Here is a 22,073-nt window from a genome sequence, read left to right on the forward strand (position 1 = left end):
GGGATGAAAACAAGTAGAGAAATAAGTTTGATTGGTGGTTTGTTTGATGATTGGTGTGATGGGGGATTTGAAAAGGGAAATTCCTTTTCTTCAAAAATAACATGTCTAGATAAATATACCTTGTCAGTGTCCTTATCTAAGCATCTATAACCCTTGTGATAGAGATTGTAACCAAGAAAGACACAAGCCTTGGACTTTGGCGATAATTTGTCTTCTCTGTAGGGTGTCAAGTTGAGGTAACAAAGGCAGCCAAAAACTCTCAATAAACAATAATCTAGTTTTAAGCCAAACAGTGCTTCATGAGAAGATTTTCCTTGCAATACCGGTGTAAGTACCCGGTTTATTAAATAGACAGTAGCAGTAACGGCTTCTAACCAATATTCTTTGGGCATGTGAGCTTGGAATAGAAGGGATAAACCCATCTCTGTAATGTGTATGTGTTTTCTTTCTGAAACTCTATTTTGTTCTGGAATATGAGGACATGAAATCCTGGATACAATGCCACATTCATCAAGATAGTTTTTGAAAGCTCCCCTTGTTAACTCTAAGGCTTCATCACTTTGAAAAAATTTAATAGAAGTAGAAAGCAAGTTTTCAGCCATATTTTTAAATGCTTGAAACAATGAATTGCATCAAATTTAAATCGTAGAGGATAAAACCTAGTAAATCGACTGAAATCATCAACAAAAATAATATATGAATTGAATCCACTAATTGACAAAGTTTTAAGTGGGACCCCACAAATCACAATGAATAAGCTGTAATGGTTGAGTAGTTCTACTCACTGAAATAGAAAAGCTTAATTGGTGATGTTTGCCAAGTGGGCAAGCGTCTTTATTGAATCCAAGTGTTTCTCAAATGAGTAAGTACTACAGAAGAAGGATGACCAAGCCGGCGATGCCAAATATCAGAAGGATCTTTATTTCCATAAAGGGCCAAAGGAGGCACAGCATTGGCTGAGAAAGAATACAATTTATCTTTGACTAGAACCTTCAGTAGAATGATGCCTGACTCCAAATCCTTAACATATAAACCCCATGGAAAAAATTCAATAGAACAATTATTGTCAGATGTAAGTGGAGAAATGGAAATTAAATTCTTGGACAATTGGGGAACTATTAGTATGTCATTAAGAGATAAATTATTTGAATTTGTTTTCAAAGTTGAGGAGCCTATATGAGTTATAGGGAGTTTCTTACCATCACCAACTGAAACCTGGTCTTCTCCTTTGTAAGTGGCAGATTGCTGTAGCATGGTTGGATCAAATGACATATGGTTGGTAGCACCTGAATCTAGTATCCACTGTGCATCATTCTGTGGTGTAATGTATTGGGTATTTTGGGTACCATGTAAGCTAGTATAAGGAATGTGAGGTGGTGGATTAGGATTATTTCGGCTCTGAGCATAGCGGAAATAGCATCTATTGGCCGAATGGCCTTGCTTAGCACATATTTGACATCTGAAAGAATTAGTATTATAGGTGTTTTGGTTTGGTCCGTTATATGAATTTTGAGATCTTGGAGGGCCATTTGATGAATTTTGAGAGATAGTATTCATGAATAGTATTTTTAAATTTAAGATCAAGTTTTGAAAATATTGAAAATAGATAACATTGTGAAGATTTATGCTTAGGATGAAAATTTTAAAATACTATTCACGAACACTATCTCCCAAACATTGTGAAGATTTATGCTTAGGAGAGGAAAAAATTGCAAAAGGCAGAGGGAGACGAAGAAATGAATCGAACATAGGGTTCTCCGTTAGTCATTCTTATCCTTTTGAAATGTTTAACTATCTTACATCCTTTTGAATTTTTGATATATTTTCATCCTTTAGGAAGTTTGTTTAATAAATTAAATAACTCACACAAGGGGAGGCATTAATTTTAGGGGGTAATTAAGAGGTGCAAAACATGAAAACAAAAGATATAGTAGAATAATTGCATAGGCCACGTGGAATCCGGTGTGAATCTACTACTATAATAGCTTCAACTGAATGTGTTTTACTCTTCTCCTTTACTTTCTTTTGGTAGGTGGGAATGGTTTTGCTCAAAATATCATATTTGAGCAGATGAATTTCACATCTGTGCAGAATCCTATAATTATTGATCAAAATTATTGCGGCGTACCTGGTGCATGTAAGGAACAGGTGAGAATCGATCTTTCTCTTTCTCTGCACCTTTGGCCAGTACAATTCTATATATGTTCAATATTATCATGAGTTATTGACTTTGTTAATAATGTGTGTTGATGGAAGCCCACCGGTGTTCAAGTAAGAAACGTAATCTACAAAGGATTTAGTGGAACATCAAGCACTGAAGTGGCATGAAATTCGATTGCAGTCAAGCTGTCCCTTGCAACCAAATATTGTTGGATTCTATAGCATTATCTCCGGCAACCAATGTTCAACAAGTCTTGTCTAGTTGTAATAATGCTTTTGGATCACCTAAGGATCAGTTCAGCCTCCAAGCTGTTTGAAATGATTTTCTTTACTAAAGGACCGGCCAGTTTTGCCAACTCTGTTACCTTTGAACCTTCTACAAATGCTCCTACTCTTGTTGCTTCTTCTTCGTCAATGGCGTTCTCTGATGTGCATGACTTTCTGACCATTAAGCTTTCACCTAACAATTATTTTGTTTGGAGGTCACAGTTCCTCCCTCCACTCAGTAGTTTTGGCTTTGTGGGTTTCATCGATGGATCAAACCCTAAACCTTCACCGTTTTTGAATCCTAATTTTTCTTCGCCAGTGGCAAATCCTGCTTATTTTGCTTGGCATCGTCGGGATCAAGCTCTTTTCAGCTGGCTTCTCTCTACTCTTAGAGAGTCAATACATTCGCATGTTGTTGGCCTTCGGACCTCCGATAATGTTTGGGAGGCTCTTTCCTTAGCTTATGCCTCCTTTCTAAAGCGAGGATTATGCAACTACAAATACAATTGCACGGCATTCAAAAGGGACCCAATTCAATGGCAGATTATTTAATCAAGATCAAGATGATCTTTGATGCTCTTGCTCTAGCTTCACAACAAATCTCTGACTTTGATCTTGTTTTGTTCATTCTCCATGGCTTAAGGTGAGAGCATCAAGCTCGGGCCTGCAAGTAGGGTTTCAAGTTAGGATCCTAAGGGATTTCACACTACCTCTCACCAATCCATACCGCTGCCATCCTACCCATCACCCATTGCTTGTTTATCTTATTCTTGTCCTCCACCACAAACTTGTAACCTACCCAGACACTATTACATCTCACCATGTGACACTTGACCTTCATACCCTATCATTCTATGATACTCCCACCTGCTCGAATCAGTTGCAACCTAAAAACGGTAAGGTCTCCCCATTTCCCGTATTGGTAAGTCTTTTATCTCTTCTACAGCTGCATTTCCTATGTTGGTTCTCCTTTCATGATTATTCTTGTGAAGAAAACATTTTCGGTGAATCCATTGACTTTTTAGGGCCCTTGCAAGGCTTTCGGTAAAGATGTGTGGACTGTGTGACTTTATTTTTCAAGTGTATTAACAGTAGCATCAATGTAATTGAGGTCCGCATAAACTGGCCCCAATGAACCTGATATCCATAAAAAAAAAAAAAAGTAGGAGATGAAAAGGGAATTTTATGGGATGATATAATAAAGATCTTCCAATAGTTTTTGAGCTTTGGCTTGAAAATGTGAAAATGTCCAACTGAGATTATCTTGAGGAATACAACTATAGTAAAGAGATTCATGGATCCTACAATTTTTCAATAACATAAATTTAAAATAGTAGTTTATTCTTAATTTAAAATTTTATTTTATTATTGCTTTCTTCTTCCCTAACAACTCTGCATTATGATGATTTATTTTTACTTGTAATAATTTCTTTTACCCCTTAATAGACAATTAAACACGGATTATGCTTGGAGCAGCGCTGCTCCGAGCAGCTGACCACTCCGAAGAATTTTGGGTCTGAATCAAATCTAGACGGTTAAGTTTAAATGCTTCATCAGGCGGTCAGCTGCTGGGAGCAGTGCCGCTCCCTAGCAATTTCAACTAAACACAGCTTTAAAATGACTTCCTATGTGCTTCCTTCTTTTCTTGGTAAGATCTTTCTATACGCTTCTTTCATCATCCTCATATGTGTAAGTTTGCTTTCCACGTATGTATAAAAACAAAAAGAGTTTGGTTTTCACATACTACTCAGAGATAATGTAGCTTCTGAAAACGTTGAACATATGGTTGTGAATCTAGAGAAAACAGTGAACCAAAAAAAATAAAATAATAATAAAATCTAGAGAAAACAATGAATATTCACCGCAAAAAGCAGAAAAGTATATCATCATTATCGTCATCAGACGCTATGTTCGTCCCTCTCATATGCTTAAGCTTCCTATTTCAGTTAAGCATCTACGATGCTGCTCCCACACCTTCACTTGCCGATTACCTGAACCCAAATGAATCAATCACTGATGGCGAATTTCTTGTCTCAGCTGGAAACGATTTTGCTTTGGGCTTCTTCAGCCCTGGCAATTCTAGCTACAGATATGTTGGGATTTGGTATTACAAAATTCCTAAAACCACAGTGGTCTGGGTTGCTAACAGAGACAACCCTATTAATGATTCCTCCGGAGTCGTCTCCTTTGCCCAGGACGGGAATCTCGTCGTCTCTTCGCGTAGCAATCCGAGACAACCTCTGTGGTCTACCAATCTCTCCTCAAGTTCCAATTCCACCTTTCTGAGGCTTCTTGACTCCGGAAACCTCGTTCTATACATGAGCGGCGACGCTGCAAGTGACACAACTAGCTCTAGGGTCCTCTGGGAGAGCTTTGATCATCCTGCACACATATTGCTTTCTGGAATGAAACTAGGGTTGAACAGGAAGACCGGTCTTAACAGGGTCCTCACATCCTGGAAATCTAAAGATGATCCTAACCGTGGGATGTACTCCTTCGGGTTCTATTCCAGGTAGATTTCTTATTAATTGTAATCTAGCTTCCAGAATTTCTAGGTAGTAGTTAACGGATTCAAATCTTCTGGAGCACCCAGCTCGAAAGTTTATCTCTGCATTAGTTTCTCCATAATATACATACCAATGTTCACCCAATCCTGAACTTAACAGCTTCGATTCACACGGACGGTCTACAGAACAGTTCTTGTACAATGGATCGGCCCCGGTATGGAGAACTGGTCCTTGGAACGGCCAAAGGTTTAGTGGTGCTTCAGAGATGAGCCAGAATAACTACCTCTTCAATTACGAGTTCGTCAACAACAGCGACGAGCTCTATGTGATGTACAGCATGAACAACTCCTCCATCTTCTCACCGTTCGTACTCGATTATTCTGGCACGGTCGAAAGGCTGATGTGGATAGAAAGGACCAGTAGATGGAGAACGTACTATTCCGCGCCCAAAGATAACTGTGACTATTACAGACACTGCGGGGCCTATGGGAGTTGTCGCATTGCAGATAACGCGTTAGAGTGCTCTTGTCTGCCAGGATTTGAACCCAAATCTCCAATGGATTGGTACTTGAGGGATTGGTCAGATGGGTGCGTGAGGAAGAAAAAACCTTGGGTGCGGCAATGGAGATGGATTCTTAACATTGGTAGGGGTGAAGCTTCCTGACACGTCCATGGCCACCTTAGTGGACAAGAGTTTGAGTGTCAAGGAATGCGAGCAAGTTTGTTCCAAGAACTGCTCTTGCACTGCTTATGCCCCTGCAGATAAAACTGGTGGAGGCAGTGGCTGCATTGCTTGGTTTGGCGAGTTGATGGACATTCGGTATTTTAATGAAGATGGCGACAATTTATACCTACGTGTTGATGCTGTGGAGCTAGGTTTGTATACATTTATCCATTTCTTCCTTAATTCTCACTTCAGTCCATTTTTTATGATTCAAATTGTTCACGAAGATATCTGGGTGTTTTCACGTACTACATAGCAGCTGCACATGCAAGAAAACATAAAGGATTTCTTCACGACAAGCGGAATGTGATTATTCTTACAGTGTCTCTTGTAGTAACCTCTCTGCTTCTATTTGCTGCATTTATGCACCATTTGCTGAAGAGGAGAAATGGTAAGGGCAAAACTAAATTCTGTTATGTTGTAATTCTAGTAATTTACTCAAACATGGTTTCACTGTCAGATAATGTTAACAATAATGCTCAATCATGCAGGGGCAGCTGAACGTAGTTACGAGGACTTGACCGGAACAATTGAGCTTCAAGATGATCGGACGAATCCAGAAATACCATTCATTGAACTAGATGTTGTTGCAGCTATAACGGACAACTTCTCTCCCAGTAACTTGCTTGGAGAAGGCGGTTTTGGTGCTGTTTACAAGGTTTGTGTCTCTTGGCATGCGTCGCTACTGCATGATTTCTTTGTCTTAATGCATGTAGTTTACATCAATTCCTAACTCAATTTCTAGGGTCAGCTGTTTAATGGGAAGGAGGTGGCTATTAAAAGACTATCCAAGAATTCAGGGCAAGGAATGGAAGAGTTTAAAAATGAAGTTCTATTGATTTCCAAGCTTCAGCATAGAAATTTGGTGAGGCTTCTCGCTAGTTGTGTCCATGAAGAAGAAAAGATATTAATCTATGAATACATGCCCAACAATAGCTTGGACTCCTTCATTTTTGGTATGTTTCAGCCAGTCTTTCTATGCAAATTCATATTATCATGTATGGTGGCATTGACTTCTCTTTGTATAAGATATAGAGAAACATAAAAGGGGCATTGGGTTAATCTAGTATGGGATAGGTTAGAGGATTTGGCTCTGCTCTTTCAGTTACTTTCTGAAATTTTGGTGCAATATTGATCAAGAACCTAATATTTTACAACATGTATGATCTATTTTTAACTTCTAATTGTTTCATTTGAAAAATTCAACGTACAGATAAAACTAAGAGTGCAATGCTTGATTGGAAAAAGCGATTTGAAATCATAGACGGTATTGCTCGAGGTGTCCTCTATCTTCATCACGACTCCAGGCTGAGAATCATCCATAGAGATTTGAAAGCTGGAAATGTGTTACTAGATGACGAGATGAACCCCAAAATTTCAGATTTTGGTATGGCAAGGATTTTTGGAGTAAATCAAGTTCAAGCAAATACGAAGAGGATAGTTGGGACATAGTAAGTACTCCCTTTCTTCTTTTATTTAATTAAGAGAAAAAGGATATAGTCAAATTCAACAATAATGCATGAATTTTCCCTTGGTTGCTACCAATCTTGCCTAGGTTGGTTTCAATCAAATTTAGACCCTGCACTGTTTGCCAGAGCAAGCATTTGAGAGGAACCCATCAAAGGTGAGCAGGATTGTAATCTGATAAGACTAGTGTGAAACAAAGTCCAACACCCCTAATTAGCAAGAGGAAAGAGTTTGGCTTTCCTCAGGGTATCCCCCCTTATACGTACAAGCAACCTTTACCCTAGAAAAAGAAGTGTGAAACAAAGAGAAACAATCAAGAGAAATTGCACATATATTCTTGTTGAATTTATATTGGCTTTACACTTGCTTACATCCATCATATTTTGGCTTAGTTAACTTCTTTTCTTTTCTGTTGCATTGTTATAGTGGTTATATGTCACCAGAATATGCTATGCATGGAATTTTCTCAACAAAATTGGACGTATTCAGCTTTGGAGTACTATTGTTGGAGATAATTACTGGCAAGAAGAACAATGTATATTTCCATGAAGATCCTTCAACAAATTTAATAGAACATGTAAGTACACTTGTTTATTTTCATTGTTGCTGCTACAAAAAAAAAAAAGGGTTCAGTTCCCATTTCTTATGTTTGTTGATTGTTTTGAAATGGCTATAGGTATGGGAGTTATGGAAAGAAGGTTGTGCATTGGATTTAGTTGATTCATCAATGAATGGCTCATACCCAATTCATGAGGTTTCAAGGTGCATTCAAGTTGGGTTGTTATGCGTGCAAGAAAGTGCATTAGATAGACCAAACATGTCGAGGGTTATTTTCATGTTAGGGAGTGAAATAGAACTACCAACACCTAACCGACCTGGTTTTATTATGAAGAAAACACTTAAAGGTCTAGATTCATCTTCCACAGACATGGAACCTTGCTCTATAAATAAAATGACGACAACGATGGTAGAACCTCGATAAAGAAGAGAGCTTTTTGCATTGTATATTTGTAAACTGTAGAGATCCATTGTCCTGCAAATATACATAGCCATAGATATTTTAAACAATTGAACCATTCCATGTATTTAGGCCAAGGTTGTTTAGCCATTTCACTATGGGCGGTTGTCCTTTCCATTTTAAATAAGAGCAAATTTCTATCACTTCTCTATACTTAGGCTCTATTTTCTAAAATTCCCTTCAAACTTTTCCATCTGATTTCCTCAAAAACCAAACTCACTTCTCCTTCTCCCCTGATGTTTTTAAATACCCAATTTACCCCTCTATTTTTCTAACCCAGTGAATTTCTCTCTTTCAAATCGAGTCACCTTATATTATTTGGTTCAAACTTATTGCTTGAACCACCAAACTACATTGTATTTTATCAACCTCCAAAATCAACTTCTTAATTTAAAAAAATATAAAATAAAATCAAACGTATGTTGTAACAACCGTGTAAAGTTGTTGAATTGAATATTTCTAAGTTCTAAATGATCTTCCCTCTTACCAGAAAAACAAAAAGAAAAAATGATTGGGAAGTCAATTATAGAACAAACCTTTGTGCAGAAGAGGTTGTGTCGATCTGTTGCTTCATCTCCTTCTTCTGTTTAATAATTCTACAAATAATCAAGCTTCAGGAATGGAAAAGAAAGATCCCATTTAGATCTAAAACATAGACTAAGAAAGTAGCCGATGACAAAAATTAAAACTTAAAACTTGGAGGCAAACAATCCAGTTCCAAAAATGGAAACCAAAAATCTTATTCAAATCTCAAACATGGACTAAGAAATTTGCTAGTGATGAAATTTGAACGGAAAACTGGCATGGGGAATGCTACTTTTGCCAGTCATGACAACTCACTGCCTTTCTTCCTCTTCTCAGTCATATCCATTAACTGTTTGTATATTCAAACCCCCCCCCCCCCCCAAAAAAAAAGAAAAAAGCCTACTGGCGAATCTTGCCTCTCAAGCACTTTTTGGTTATGAAATGCTGTAATTTTTCTTCCTTTTTTTGTCTTTTTCAATTAATGGGTTCTGAAATGTCCTTTGTGTTAGGGTTAGGGTTTAAGCACAAGGTTGTTGAAAGCATTACACCCTGAGTATCTAGATTGGAATACTTAGACCATTGCTTCCAGCTAGTATTTATAGACTAGCACTAGGTTCTATGCTTAGTTGGACTCTCACACAAAGGCCCATTACATCGTTGGATCGTAACTGATCCAATGGCCTATATTAGAACATACGTTGGATATAACTAAAATACCTCAACCATATTTTAATATGACTCAGATACCTCAACAATCTATTCCTATGTTCTACATATGGCTCTAGCGTTAGTCCCAGAAATGTAATGTTCCAACTCAATACAGAATCATTCATAACTTTCCAAAAAGATAATAGTATTCAATAAAATCCAAAAGAACACTTTAAATCAAAACATGAATTTTAGAACAAATCTAAACCCAATCTAATTAGAAGTTCTTCTTGGAATTGAATTACTTATGCTCACAAAGAACAATATAACTGTTCATTGCATCCTTGAACGATTTACTCATAAAGTGAATCATTCCTGTCAAAATCCATCCTGACAGCTTTGATTGATTTTACTTGTCAAGTAAATCTTTCCACCAAGCCAGAGGATTGGATTTGCTCCTCCATTTTCGTCATCCATTGCAAATTTAAAAAAATATGAATTTCATAATATATATATATTCAATTATTTGCATAAATATCCAATTCAATAAAAAAAAATGTAGTACATGATGACTAAAAATCATTCGCATTTTCATCAATTTTTATACAAGAACAAGATATAAATTGTTTATTTTACAAAAAACCATTACATGTTTCTATTTGGAATGTTAAGAGTTATAGTGTCCAACATAGTTATTGGTTGTATCATCAAATTTGGAATGATAAGCCTTTCTAGGGAAGACATATCATAAGATGTGGAATGATATAAATATAATAATAACATCATCGAAACATATAAACAATTTCTATATTCCTTGTTTGGAATAATAAGGTAATCAAGCTCCATATAAAGGTTGCTATATCATCAATGTGGAATGATTTCATAAATCTCTATACTCCACAATCCTACCAAATTATCTGAAATATGTAAATTGTTATAAATGTTAACTATGGCTAGATGAATTTCGAACAATTCAAAATAACATAGAATTGGATTAAGACCTATCTATCTATATGGTCTTTTACCCCATTTCCCCTACAATTTTGAATGTTCGATTTGTATTTCAATCCCTTTATAAGAACATCTGCCATGTTTTATCTTGATCATACATCAACTAAAGTAATTACTTCTTGTTCTATTAGATAATTCAGCACAACCCGCATTAGCCTAATTTGTCTCATCTTACCATTAAAGAGTGAGGTATTAGCTATCATTGTTGTTGCTTGATTATCACAAAACAAATCTTTAAGTTAATCAAAGGAATACCCAATATCAGATCTGTTGCGTCTAGAATTTCTTCGAGAAGCCGGATATTGAGATGATCACCTTAAGAGCTCTCCAACCAAGTTGGAATAACTGGGATGCCTGTACACACAAAGAAAGCAAGAACGGTCCGGCCTAGTTTTGGCCGGGGAACCGCCTCCGACGCTCAAGTCAGCCTAGGCAACAATAATGGTTCTTGAGAGAGTTCTCAAGAACGTAATGAGTAAGTACTCAGATGAAAGTTCTCATACCTTTCTCCATGTAGGAGGTGGGTTTATATAGAGGTTACCTGGAGGCGGCAATTCCTTAAGTTCCGGATCGATAGTTGAGGAGTGAGTGGAGTAGTGGAATAATGGCTCCTTCTTTGTCGCACCTGATAATGCCGTTATGCTGACTCACCTCCCCAATTCTCGGAATAGATATGCTGAGTGTTTATGCGTAACTAACTCTTATTGACTTAGTCAAGAGAGTCCTCTGAGAAATGCTAGAGTTGGATATAGATACATATATTTTTCCCAAGTGTGGCACTTCTCCAACGAAGAAATGAACCTGCCCAAGAGGGAGGTATCTCTCCCGAATGAGGCCCTCGGGACCTTCTCCAACGAAGAAACGAGCCTGCCCAAGAGGGAGGTATCTCTCCCGAGGGAGGTATCTCTCCCGAATGAGGCCCTCCGGACCTTCTTCAAGGATGAGATGCACCCGCCCACGGGGGTGCCTTTCTCTCCCGAGATGGGGACTCGGGACTTTAGCTCCCCACAACAGAGCCCCCCATTCCGTGCGATCGGTTTCTCGAGTGTATGGAATGCTTTTCTCATACCTCTTTGAAGGTTTTTTCTTTTGAAGAAATTCCAATGCGTCGTCTTGAATGATAGCCATCATTTCTCTAAAGTCTCGTTGAGTCGAGAAGCCCCCAGCCTGGTTCTCCGAGAGATGCCATTGCCTTTATTAAGGGTGACTACCCGAGTGAGGTCCCAAGTGAGACGCCTTAGAAATTCCATCTCATGAGAGTCTAACTTGGACTTTCACGAGAGGTGGGGAAATGTTCCCGAATGGATACCCAAGTGAGGTCCCGAGTGTAACGCCTTTGAATAATTCCATCTCATGAGAGTCTAACTTGGACTTTCACAAGAGGTGGGGAATTTCTCCCGAATGGCTACCCGAGTGAGGTCCCGAGTGTAACGCCATTGAATAATTCCATCTCATGAGAGTCTAACTTGGACTTTCATAAGAGGTGGGGAAATACTCCCGAGTGGCTACCCGAGCGAGGTCCCGAGTGTAACGCCTTTGAATAATTCCATCTTATGAGAGTCTGCATTGGACTTTCATAAGAGGTGGGGAAATACTCCCGAGTGGCTACCCGAGCGAGGTCCCGAGTGTAACGCCTTTGAATAATTCCATCTTAGGAGAGTCTGCATTGGACTTTCATAAGAGGTGGGGAAATACTCCCGAGTGGCTACCTGAGTGAGGTCTCGAGTGTAACGCCTTTGAATAATTCCATCTTATGAGAGTCTGTATTGGACTTTCATAAGAGGTGGGGAAATTCTCCCGAGTGGCTACCCGAGCGAGGTCCCGAGTGTAACGCCTTTGAATAATTCCATCTTAGGAGAGTCTGCATTGGACTTTCATAAGAGGTGGGGAAATACTCCCGAGTGGCTACCCGAGCGAGGTCCCGAGTGTAACGCCTTTGAATAATTCCATCTTATGAGAGTCTGCATTGGACTTTCATAAGAGGTGGGGAAATACTCCCGAGTGGCTACCCGAGCGAGGTCCCGAGTGTAACGCCATTGAATAATTCCATCTTATGAGAGTCTGTATTGGACTTTCATAAGAGGTGGGGAAATTCTCCCGAATGGCTACCCGAGTGAGGTCCCGAGTGTAACGCCTTTGAACTCTCTTGGGTTCTTCGTTGATTTGAAGAGCGCTCCTGGGTTCTTAAGCTTGTTAAGAACTCTCCTGGGCTCTTCTTAAGAAAGCTCTTGGGTTCTTGAATTTGTCAAGAACTCTCTTGGGTTCTTCGTTGATTTGAAGAGCGCTCCTGGGTTCTTAAACTTGTTAAGAACTCTCCTGGGCTCTTCGTAAGAAATGCTTGTGTCTTCTTCGCTATAACTTTCTTTTCAAGAAAAAGGATGTCAAAAATGGAGACGTAGACTTTATTGAGAATCAAATGGTCTTTCGACTTGCTTGCATTTTCTGACATAGTCCACGGCATCTTTCTGAATAGTCGGCCAATAAAGGCCTTGGCGTATTATTTTGTGGGCTAAAGCACGACCTCCCATATGCGCTCCGCATATTCCTTCGTGTACTTCAGCTAAGGCATATTGAGTTTGAGAAGGGCCAACACACTTTAGAAGAGGTGTGTGGACTGATCTTTTATAAAGCCGTTCTTCAATAATGGTGAACTTCGCTGCTTGATTTTTAACTGCCTTAGCTTCCTTGACGTCTTCTGGGAGGATATCATTCTTCAAATATGCTATAATTGGGCTCATCCAACTAAGCTCTTCTTCAATATCCATCGCCTCGGCCTCCCGAACGCTAGGAATTTCTAACTGTTCAATATAAACGGCTGAGCCTAAGGTCGAATATTTGGATAAAGCCAACTTGGATAACTCATCTGCTACTTCATTTTCCTTTCTCGAAATTTTTTTTAAAAAAAAAGGAGGAAAAAAGGGGCAAAAAAAAAAAATTTATTTAATAAAATATTCTCTTCTTTTTTTCCGTGCGGGGGAGCACCCCCCGGGGGGGGGGGGGGGGGGGGGGGCCCGACAACCCGCGGATGTGAACCGTCACAGGATCCATGGTTTTAGTCTATCAATAATAATAAATACAAATACAGATAATCAAGAGCAAGAATAGTGCAATAATTAATAAACAGGTTACAGGAGTCCAAATACTCCGATAAATATCCAAGAAATAATCAAAGGAAAGAATCAAGAATCAAATGTAATATCGAGTTCAGCGGAAGCAAAATAAATAACTAGATAATCTTCATCTTCAGGAGGCTTCATGCTCTGCAAGTCCATGTACCACCTGTCTCGTGCCACATCGCCTTCAAACGAGAAGGCTCTTTCATACGAATCATCTCCAACTTCCGACGTTGTGCAACCATCTCGTACGCTTTATATAATACATACAATGAAAGGAATGAGTTCCAACGAACTCGATGAAGGAACAAGCAATTCTCATATATATGTCAATACAATCCACGAATGCACGGATGAAATGATATGGATGGTATGCGAAATATGAATGCTACTAAGATCTAACTATGCAAGTCTCTAATGGCTGACATGCTTTAAGATATACACCAGCCCTCCTTTGGGTAAGTCTCATCACTCGATCCGGCAAGGACTGGTTACCTCTCGTAGGGATCCTGGGCAAAGGGGTAAGTCCACACCTGGCTCTCAAAACCGTGGTCGGGGGTTAAGTCAACACTCTCTCACCACGACCATTGGCAATGAGTACTTGGCGCATGTCGGGGTTTCTAATCCAATGCAAGGTCATAATGGTAACATACTATATGAAGTCCAGATACTTCCCCTATGGCACCAACCAACTCGGTTCAAGTATCCTTCGCAACCTAGGAGTGAGAATCCTCACGGACTGGCTACCTCTGTTGGACTCCACTCCTTAACCCTATGGTCATCCACATATTATTGGGGCGGATGCTCTCATGACTCCTTGCGACACCCGGTCCGCTCCTTGGACGTCCATGAGCCCAACCCTAACATATGCAACCCTACCATTACATGACCAACAGTGGACCACTGAGTCTCCGCACGGACTGGTTACCGCTGTTGGATGAAACATAGTCACGTCACCATTGTCACGGGTCACCCGGCTTCAATTCCCCTGCCGAAAGGGTAATAGCATGTGGGGTACCTAGCCATGCAATTCTAGACTCCCTAAGTATTGTCATCAAGTAATCATGATAGTGCTGGAGACATCAGCAGGCATGTGTCCCATTCCACAGCCTTCTGATATCCCAAGCCAAGATATCCCAATGGAATACCCCTTCCATCACAATCACACTACATCACTCTTTATCATATCATGAACAGTTGTGCAATATCATAAAAGATGAAGTACATCAAGGAACACCACAAACAGCAAGTGTACAATAAGATTCACATGCTTTATACAATTACAGCAAGTTACATGATCAAAGAATAGTAAATAGAACAACAGAATCATCATGTATATGTAATTGCATAAATAAGAATGCATGTCCTTACCTGTAATTTAGTAGAAGTCCTCTAACTTGCAATCCAAAAACTATTATAAGACTTTTATTTGAAACAGAGAACACCTAGGCATAGGGTTACAAGAATGTATAAGAGTCAAGAGTCAAAACAATTCAAAAATCAAACCTACACGATGCTATCGGAAACCAGTGGTTGCTTGTGGCGGTTGCTTAAGTTAAGCGACCTCCACAAGCGACCGCCCCTGCTTTCAGCACGGTTTCCAACTCCGAAAATCAGACTTTTTATCATCCGATTTCAATCCGTTTTGGGATGATCTTAGTCCGAATTTCAAGCTTAAAAGGTCTAGAACAAGGGGGTAACAAGAAACCCTAAAATTAACAAAGATTTATTACCCAAATCATTCCCCTTGATGGGATCCATCCATTAAACAAATGCGGGGATTCGTTTTCGGACAGGATCTCATCAAGAACATTGAAAAGGGAGATACAACAAATCAATTGGGTAACCACTAACAAAATGGGGATGGGTTCATATCAATCGGAGGTTAAAAAGAAGAGAATAGAAGATGGAGATTCATTACCTTAATAAGAATCACCAAGAATAGAAGAGAAAAGGTTTCATATCATTAACAAGACTTTGACACTGAATCCCGCACGTTTCCACAGCCGCCTAATCGCCCAAAATAGCAATCCCGAACATAATAATGCGTTAATAGGGCGAGGGATGCTATTTATAACGAACAGGGGGCAAAATAGGGCATTTTCCCACAAGCAGAACCGGGCGGTCGCTTAAGGCGGTCGCTTGGTTTAATCAACCGCCACTAGTAACCGCCCCCAAGTATATTGCTATACAAGGGTGCTTTGCTCATGGGGTTGAAGACCAAGTACAACCAAACCCAAATGAAGACATGGGGGAGATCATAGTCCGAAAAATCAATCATAATAGGTTTGTAATAAAGGGGTTAGGGTTTCATCATAACATATGACTCATGAAAAGGTTATGATCACGGAAAGAGAGGGAATGATTGTTATCAAGAAAATAACAAGAAATCATAGGAAATCTAGTTTATGTTAACAGAAACATTACCCATGAGGTTTCCCTCACATGGAAGGTTACAAGAGGTTTCCAGAAAGATCATAAAAGGATTAGGGTTTCAAAGAATTTATTTGACTAGGGTTAAGATCATGATGATGATCATAGATCTCAAAGAATAGAATGAGATCATGGAATAGATGGTTGCAAGGATGCATCATCTTTTTCCTGATCTCAAACAAGAACAAGAATGAAGAAAGAATAATTAGAAATCCTAATTAGGTTAAACATGGATCATGAAGAAAATATAGTGATCAAGTTTAGGTTAACACAAATATCACCCCAAGGAAAGAGAAACAAAGAATCAAGATTCACCCATGGGAAAGAGAAACAAAGAATGCACAATCTGAAAAAGTGTTGGGAAGTTTCCAACAAATAAAAGAACAATAGGGTTTCATATATGGTTACCTCTCATAAGAGTCGGTTACCTCTCATGAGAGCTACCCATAATTAATTCTCACAAAAACAACCTAAGATAGATAAAGGAACATCTCATTAGTATTTCAAAATAAAGAATGGAATTAGAAAGGGTCTACTAATGAGAGAAAAATAAGGTTCTCAATTAAAGTGAAGGGAAATAAATTCAAATCATACAATTAGGGATTTACTAACAAGAATCCGTGTATCCCACGAAAAGACTAGGGAGAATAAAGATTCACCCTTAGGGCAAAGAATTTACAATCAAGAAAGGTTTTGGGGAGAGTCCAATGAATTAATAGAAAATAAAAGGGTTGCCAATTGTTCCAAGGAAAAACAAGGATCAACTCCTCAATCATGAGGACACAAGGGAAGGTCATGGTAATAATATGAGACCTTCCCCACAATAATAAAGATAGGTAGGAAATTAGGGAAAGTATCATTAAGAGCTTTGGTGGAATCAAATTCAAGGATCATCGCCATATGGCTTCAAGATCATAGAGTGAATTGGGGGATTCACTCTAGGGTTAAAAGAATTAAAGAAGAGGTCATTACAGTAGTGTAATACCCTTCTCATGATCAGAAAATCAGAAGTAGAGAAGAAAGAATGAATTAAAGAAGAAGCGAATTGAATACCAACCTTTTAGAAGAGAAACCGATGAAGAAACCTGAACAGATTGCTTGAGGATCTTCCTTGGCTTCGAAGGAGAGGTTCTAGGAATCTTCCCACGTTCTCCCAAGGCTTAGAAACAGATTGAGAGTGAAACACATGGAGTTCCCCCTTTTAAATAGCACAAAGAGTTCAAGAGTTACTAGGGTTTCACCAAATTGACCAAATTGACCCTGTTGGTTGATTGGTTGCCAAAGAGGAAGTTCAAAGGTCGATCCCACACTATCTAGAGGTTTAGAAACATGGTGGGAATAGTTTACCACGAAATTAAAAGAAATAAAGCTTTTGAAAACCTTCAAAACAGATATTTACCAAAATGCCACTGCCTGGACAGCTTATTCAAAACAAAGGATTTAATGGGCCAAACTTCAATATTTTTGGATGGGCTTCTTTCAATACATCGTACTACTTACCTAGTATGGAGGGAAGTCTTCAAACCAGGTCCAACTAAGCTTTAGGTCCATCAACCAAGTTCTTCTTCACAAATAAATAGTTCAACACCAAATCAAGTAAGGTTTCCATAAGGAAACACCATCATCAATATCCATGGGTTTTGGGTCAAACACCATATCTTCAACTGAGATGGCCCACAAAGACATCTTCCTAAGATTTTCAAAGATAGAAAAACTGAAATCACGGTCAAACTTCAAAGTCAACATTAAATAAAACCCGACTTCACGCAAAAAAAAACCGAGAGTCGCTTCGGACTTCCAATTCTTGGACTCTTAGGGCTCGGGCAAGTCTTAGTCCTGCTAGTAGGGCTTCATACTCGGCCTCATTATTAGAGGCTTTGAAGTTGAATCTTAAAGCATAATGAATAGTGAATCCATCCGGGCTGATAAGCATTAGGCCTGCTCCACTCCCCGAAGAGTTGCTCGAGCCGTCGACATATAAAGTCCATAACTCCTGACCGAGTGGATCTTCTACTCCCGAACTGGGCATGCTATTCTCAAGAACAAAGTCAGCCAAAACTTGTCCCTTTATAGCTGGACGAGTTCTGTACTCGATTTGATATTTGCTTAACTCAATGGCCCATGTTACCATTCTTCCTGCTAAGTCTGGTTTCTTCTTCTTTTACTAACACCGCGCTCACTGCCGCTGGAGAAATGGCTAAGTATGTGAATAATTGTTCTCCCGTTGAAGGTCGGGCTAAGAGAGGTGGAGTCCCGAGTTTCTCCTTCAACTTCTCGAACGCTTTCTGACATTCATCGGTCCATAAGGTATCCTTTGCCTTCCCGAGCTCTTTGAGAGCTTTGAAGAAAGGCAAACATTTCTCACCCGATCGCGAGATAAATCTGTTTAAGGCTGCGACTCTTCCAGTTAGGCATTGGATGTCTCTAACCGTCTTTGGTGACTCCATCTCGAGCAAGGCTTTGATTTTCTCTGGGTTTGCCTCAATTCCTCGTTGGGATACCATAAACCCAAGGAATTTTCCGGAAGAAACTCCGAACGCACATTTCTCCGGATTTAGCCTCATCTGGTATGTTCTCAAAGTATCAAAGACTTCTTCAAGATTTTCCAGATGACTTCTTCGGACGATACTCTTTATGAGCATATCATCCACTTATACTTCCATATTTCTTCCTATTTGGTCTTTGAAGGCTTTGTTTACCATTCTCTGATAAGTGGCCCCAGTGTTCTTCAACCCGAAGGGCATTACTTTATAAAGGTAACTTTCTCAATCCGTCATGAAGGTCGTATCCCTTTCGTCCTTGGGATTCATCCTAATTTGATTATATCCCGAGTAAGCGTCCATGAAGCTCAATACTTCATGTCCTACTGTGGTGTCGATCAAAAGGTCGATCCGGGGAAGTGGATAGCAATCCTTTGGGCATGCTTTATTCAAGTCTGTGTAATCTGTACACATTCTCCATTTGCCGTTGGCTTTCTTCACCATGACTACATTCGCCAACCAAGTTGGGCATTCTATGGGTTTTATAAAACCCGATTGCTCTAGCTTCTCCACTTCGGTTCTGATGGCAGCATGTTTCTCGAGCGAAAAATTCCTTCTTTTTTGGATCATTGGAATTGCATCGTCCCTGATCCATAAGCTATGTTCTGCAACTCTTCGATCTATTCCGGGCATGTCTTCGGCCGACCACGCGAATACATCTAGGTTGTTTTGGAGAAACTCGGTGAGTTCTTCCTTGAATTCTGTAGGCTGTTCTGAACCGATCATTGTCCCTCTCTCGGGAAGATCCGGATGAAGTTGAATTCGCTCAAGTTTCTCAACAGGTTCGGCTCTTTGCATAGCTTCTTCATCCCGGTCATCCTGAATTTCAATACTCATTGTATTGCCCGATCTCTCGGCTTTTTTGACTTTCTTAAGATAATTCACATAACATTGTCTGGAGAGTTGTTGATCGGAAGAGTACTCCCCGACTCCCGCTGTGGTTGGAAACTTCAACTTCATATGTGTTGGAGAAACCACTGCCCCTAAGGCATTAAGAGTTGGCCTCCCGAGTAAGACATTGTAAGCTGAAAGGTCCCGAACCACCATGAATGTTGCTTAGACGACTGCCTCCCGAGGGGAGGTCCCGATCCTTAGATCCAATTGGATGGTCCCTTCGGATATGGCGGACGACCCGGCGAAACCATATAAGTGAGTCCCGCATGGAGTCATCATCTCGTCCTCAAACTTCAATTTCTTAAATGCTTCATAAGATAGTAAGTCGGCGGAAGATCCCGTGTCCACAAGAACTCGGTGAACTTCTCGATTTGCCAATTTCACTTTGATAACTATAGCATCGTCGTGAGGAGAAGTGACGCCCTTGAGATCTTCGTTGGTGAAAGTTATTGGATCTGGGCATAGGTCATTTCTTCTTTTTCTTGGCAACTGCATCGATCCAACGAACCGTGCCTTTTGCTTCGCCTTCTTAATGGATTCTTCCGTCGGATTTCCCAAAACAATGTAAATGGGGGAAAACTCCCGAGTGTCGGGTTTCTTCTCGGGATTCTTATCTGCCCTCTCGGGACTTTTGGATCTGAGTCTTTTTGTTGATCTAGGCGGGGACTTCTCTCGGTCTTGTCGGCTCTTCTGAAGATATTTTTTTAGATGCCCTGCTTGGATGAGCTTCTCGATCTCGACCTTGAGATTTCTGCACTCATCCGTATGGTGGCCGTAGTCCTTGTGGAAACGGCAATAGTTCGTCATATTCCTATCTTCGGGTCGGGCTTTTATCTTACCAGGCCACTTCAAGTTTTCTTTATCTCTGGATCGTAATAGAATTTCTGACCTCTTAGTATTAAGAGGTGTAAAGTCTCCATTGGCGAGTCTTTCTTTCCAACCTCCCTTTTTGTCATCTCTTGCCCGAGCATTTGAATTCTAACCTCTTTCTCCATAATTCTTCTTTTCCTTTACGCCTCTCGTAGACTCTTCTCGGGCTTCGATAACTTCTGCAACCGTTGCTTGCTTTTGGCATTTCTTAAGAAGTGCTCCATAAGTCCTCGGCTTATCTTGAAGCAATACCTCGAGCAAACGTCTTTGGGTTATTCCGCTCCATAGTGCATTGTACGCCACCGTGTCATCCAACTCTTCTACCTCGATAGCCACTTTATCGAATCTCAGAAGGTAGTCCCGAACGGACTCATTTGGTTTCTGCCTAATGGCAAAAAGGCTCTCTGCTGTCTTCTTACTCCCGATGCAACTTCGGAATCGGGCAATAAATTTTCTCCCGAGTTCTCGAAAGTTTTGGATGAATCTTGGCGGTAGGCTAGAAAACCATTTTATCGCCGGGCCTTTGAGAGATGCCGGGAAGGTTCGACACAATAGCTCATCTTCTCGGCCAATAACAGCCATGACATATTTAAAATAACTAATATGTTCTCGAGGATTAGACTTACCTTCATAGGGAGTAAATGTCGGCATGATAAAGTTTGGTGGAAGAGGTGCTCTCATAACTTCTTCTGAGAAGGGTTCTCTGTCAACCACGTCATAGTCGTCATCCAGGTCCCGATCATCAAGCCGTCTCTCCATGGCATCTAATCTTCTCCCGAGACCATGCGCCTCTTGACGCTCTTGCGGAGACCGAACACTTCCGAGATCAGAATATTGGGAAGTTGGTCTATGAGAAGATCCATATTGACTAACCGACCCTCTCGGGTTATTAGATCTAGAATGGCCCCTTCCATGGCTTTCTCCTTCTTGCTCTCGAACTCCTTCATTTCTGCGCCCTTTTCTGGGTAAATCTTGAGTTTGCCTAAGCCCAGCCAAACGGTGGAACACACTTCCCCTCGACCGATCCTCTTGGGGACGTGGCTCTTCAATATGCACTCCTTGAGATCTTTCTCCAACTCGTTCGGCTGGTCGTCTTGGTATTCTGGGATTTCTCCTTTCTTCATTCACCAGACGTTGCCTATCCCGAGTCTGACGGACGGCTTCACGCCTTCGTCCCTCTTGGGAATTTCTGGGGGGTCCGGATGGTACCTCGATTTGATGGACTAGGCCTCGAACAACTCCTTGGAGCTCTAACATTTGTTGTTGGACTTCTCTTTGCATATTCTGCAAATCGGCCACTGTCGCTGGAATTGGAGGTTGACTCGAACCGCCTTCTCCAAATGGAGTTGGAATAGTTAACGGGGGATTCTCCGGAACTCCTTCTTGACCTTCCTCTGGAATAGGAATTTGTCGATCTAGAGAAGGGAGAGTTTGTTCTTCAACATGTCCGTTTTCCGTCTCCCTTTCTCTCGCTCGAGTGAGAATTTGAGAACTTGTCACCTGAGGTGTGGTACGTCTCGTCATGACTTTTTGTGACGTTTCCCACAGACGGCGCCAAATTGTTGCGTCTAGAACTTCTTCGAGAAGCCGGATATTGAGATGATCACCTTAAGAGCTCTCCAACCAAGTTGGAATAACTGGGATGCCTGTACACACAAAGAAAGCAAGAACGGTCCGGCCTAGTTTTGGCCGGGGAACCGCCTCCGACGCTCAAGTCAGCCTAGGCAACAATAATGGTTCTTGAGAGAGATCTCAAGAACGTAATGAGTAAGTACTCAGATGAAAGTTCTCGTACCTTTCTCCATGTAGGAGGTGGGTTTATATAGAGGTTACCTGGAGGTGGCGATTCCTTAAGTTCCGGATCGATAGTTGAGGAGTGAGTGGAGTAGTGGAATA

At 40.4% G+C, this 22,073-nt stretch overlaps 1 protein-coding gene across 1 annotated transcript; it reads left to right on the forward strand.

The window, feature by feature from the left end:
• Positions 1 to 4,282: 4,282 nt before the first annotated feature.
• LOC149023957 (G-type lectin S-receptor-like serine/threonine-protein kinase At4g27290) lies at positions 4,283 to 8,406 on the forward strand. The gene is given in 9 exon segments (XM_089144381.1): positions 4,283 to 4,939; positions 5,094 to 5,535; positions 5,537 to 5,810; positions 5,915 to 6,049; positions 6,150 to 6,316; positions 6,404 to 6,614; positions 6,872 to 7,109; positions 7,552 to 7,702; positions 7,802 to 8,406. Coding segments are annotated over 9 exon segments (2,529 nt in total). The 5' UTR covers positions 4,283 to 4,334; the 3' UTR covers positions 8,108 to 8,406.
• The last annotated feature ends 13,667 nt before the right edge of the window (positions 8,407 to 22,073 follow it).

The sequence above is a fragment of the Hakea prostrata genome, chromosome 2 (assembly GCF_041222555.1).
Source record: "Hakea prostrata isolate BN-2017 chromosome 2, UWA_Hpros_2, whole genome shotgun sequence".
Taxonomy (NCBI): domain Eukaryota; kingdom Viridiplantae; phylum Streptophyta; class Magnoliopsida; order Proteales; family Proteaceae; genus Hakea; species Hakea prostrata.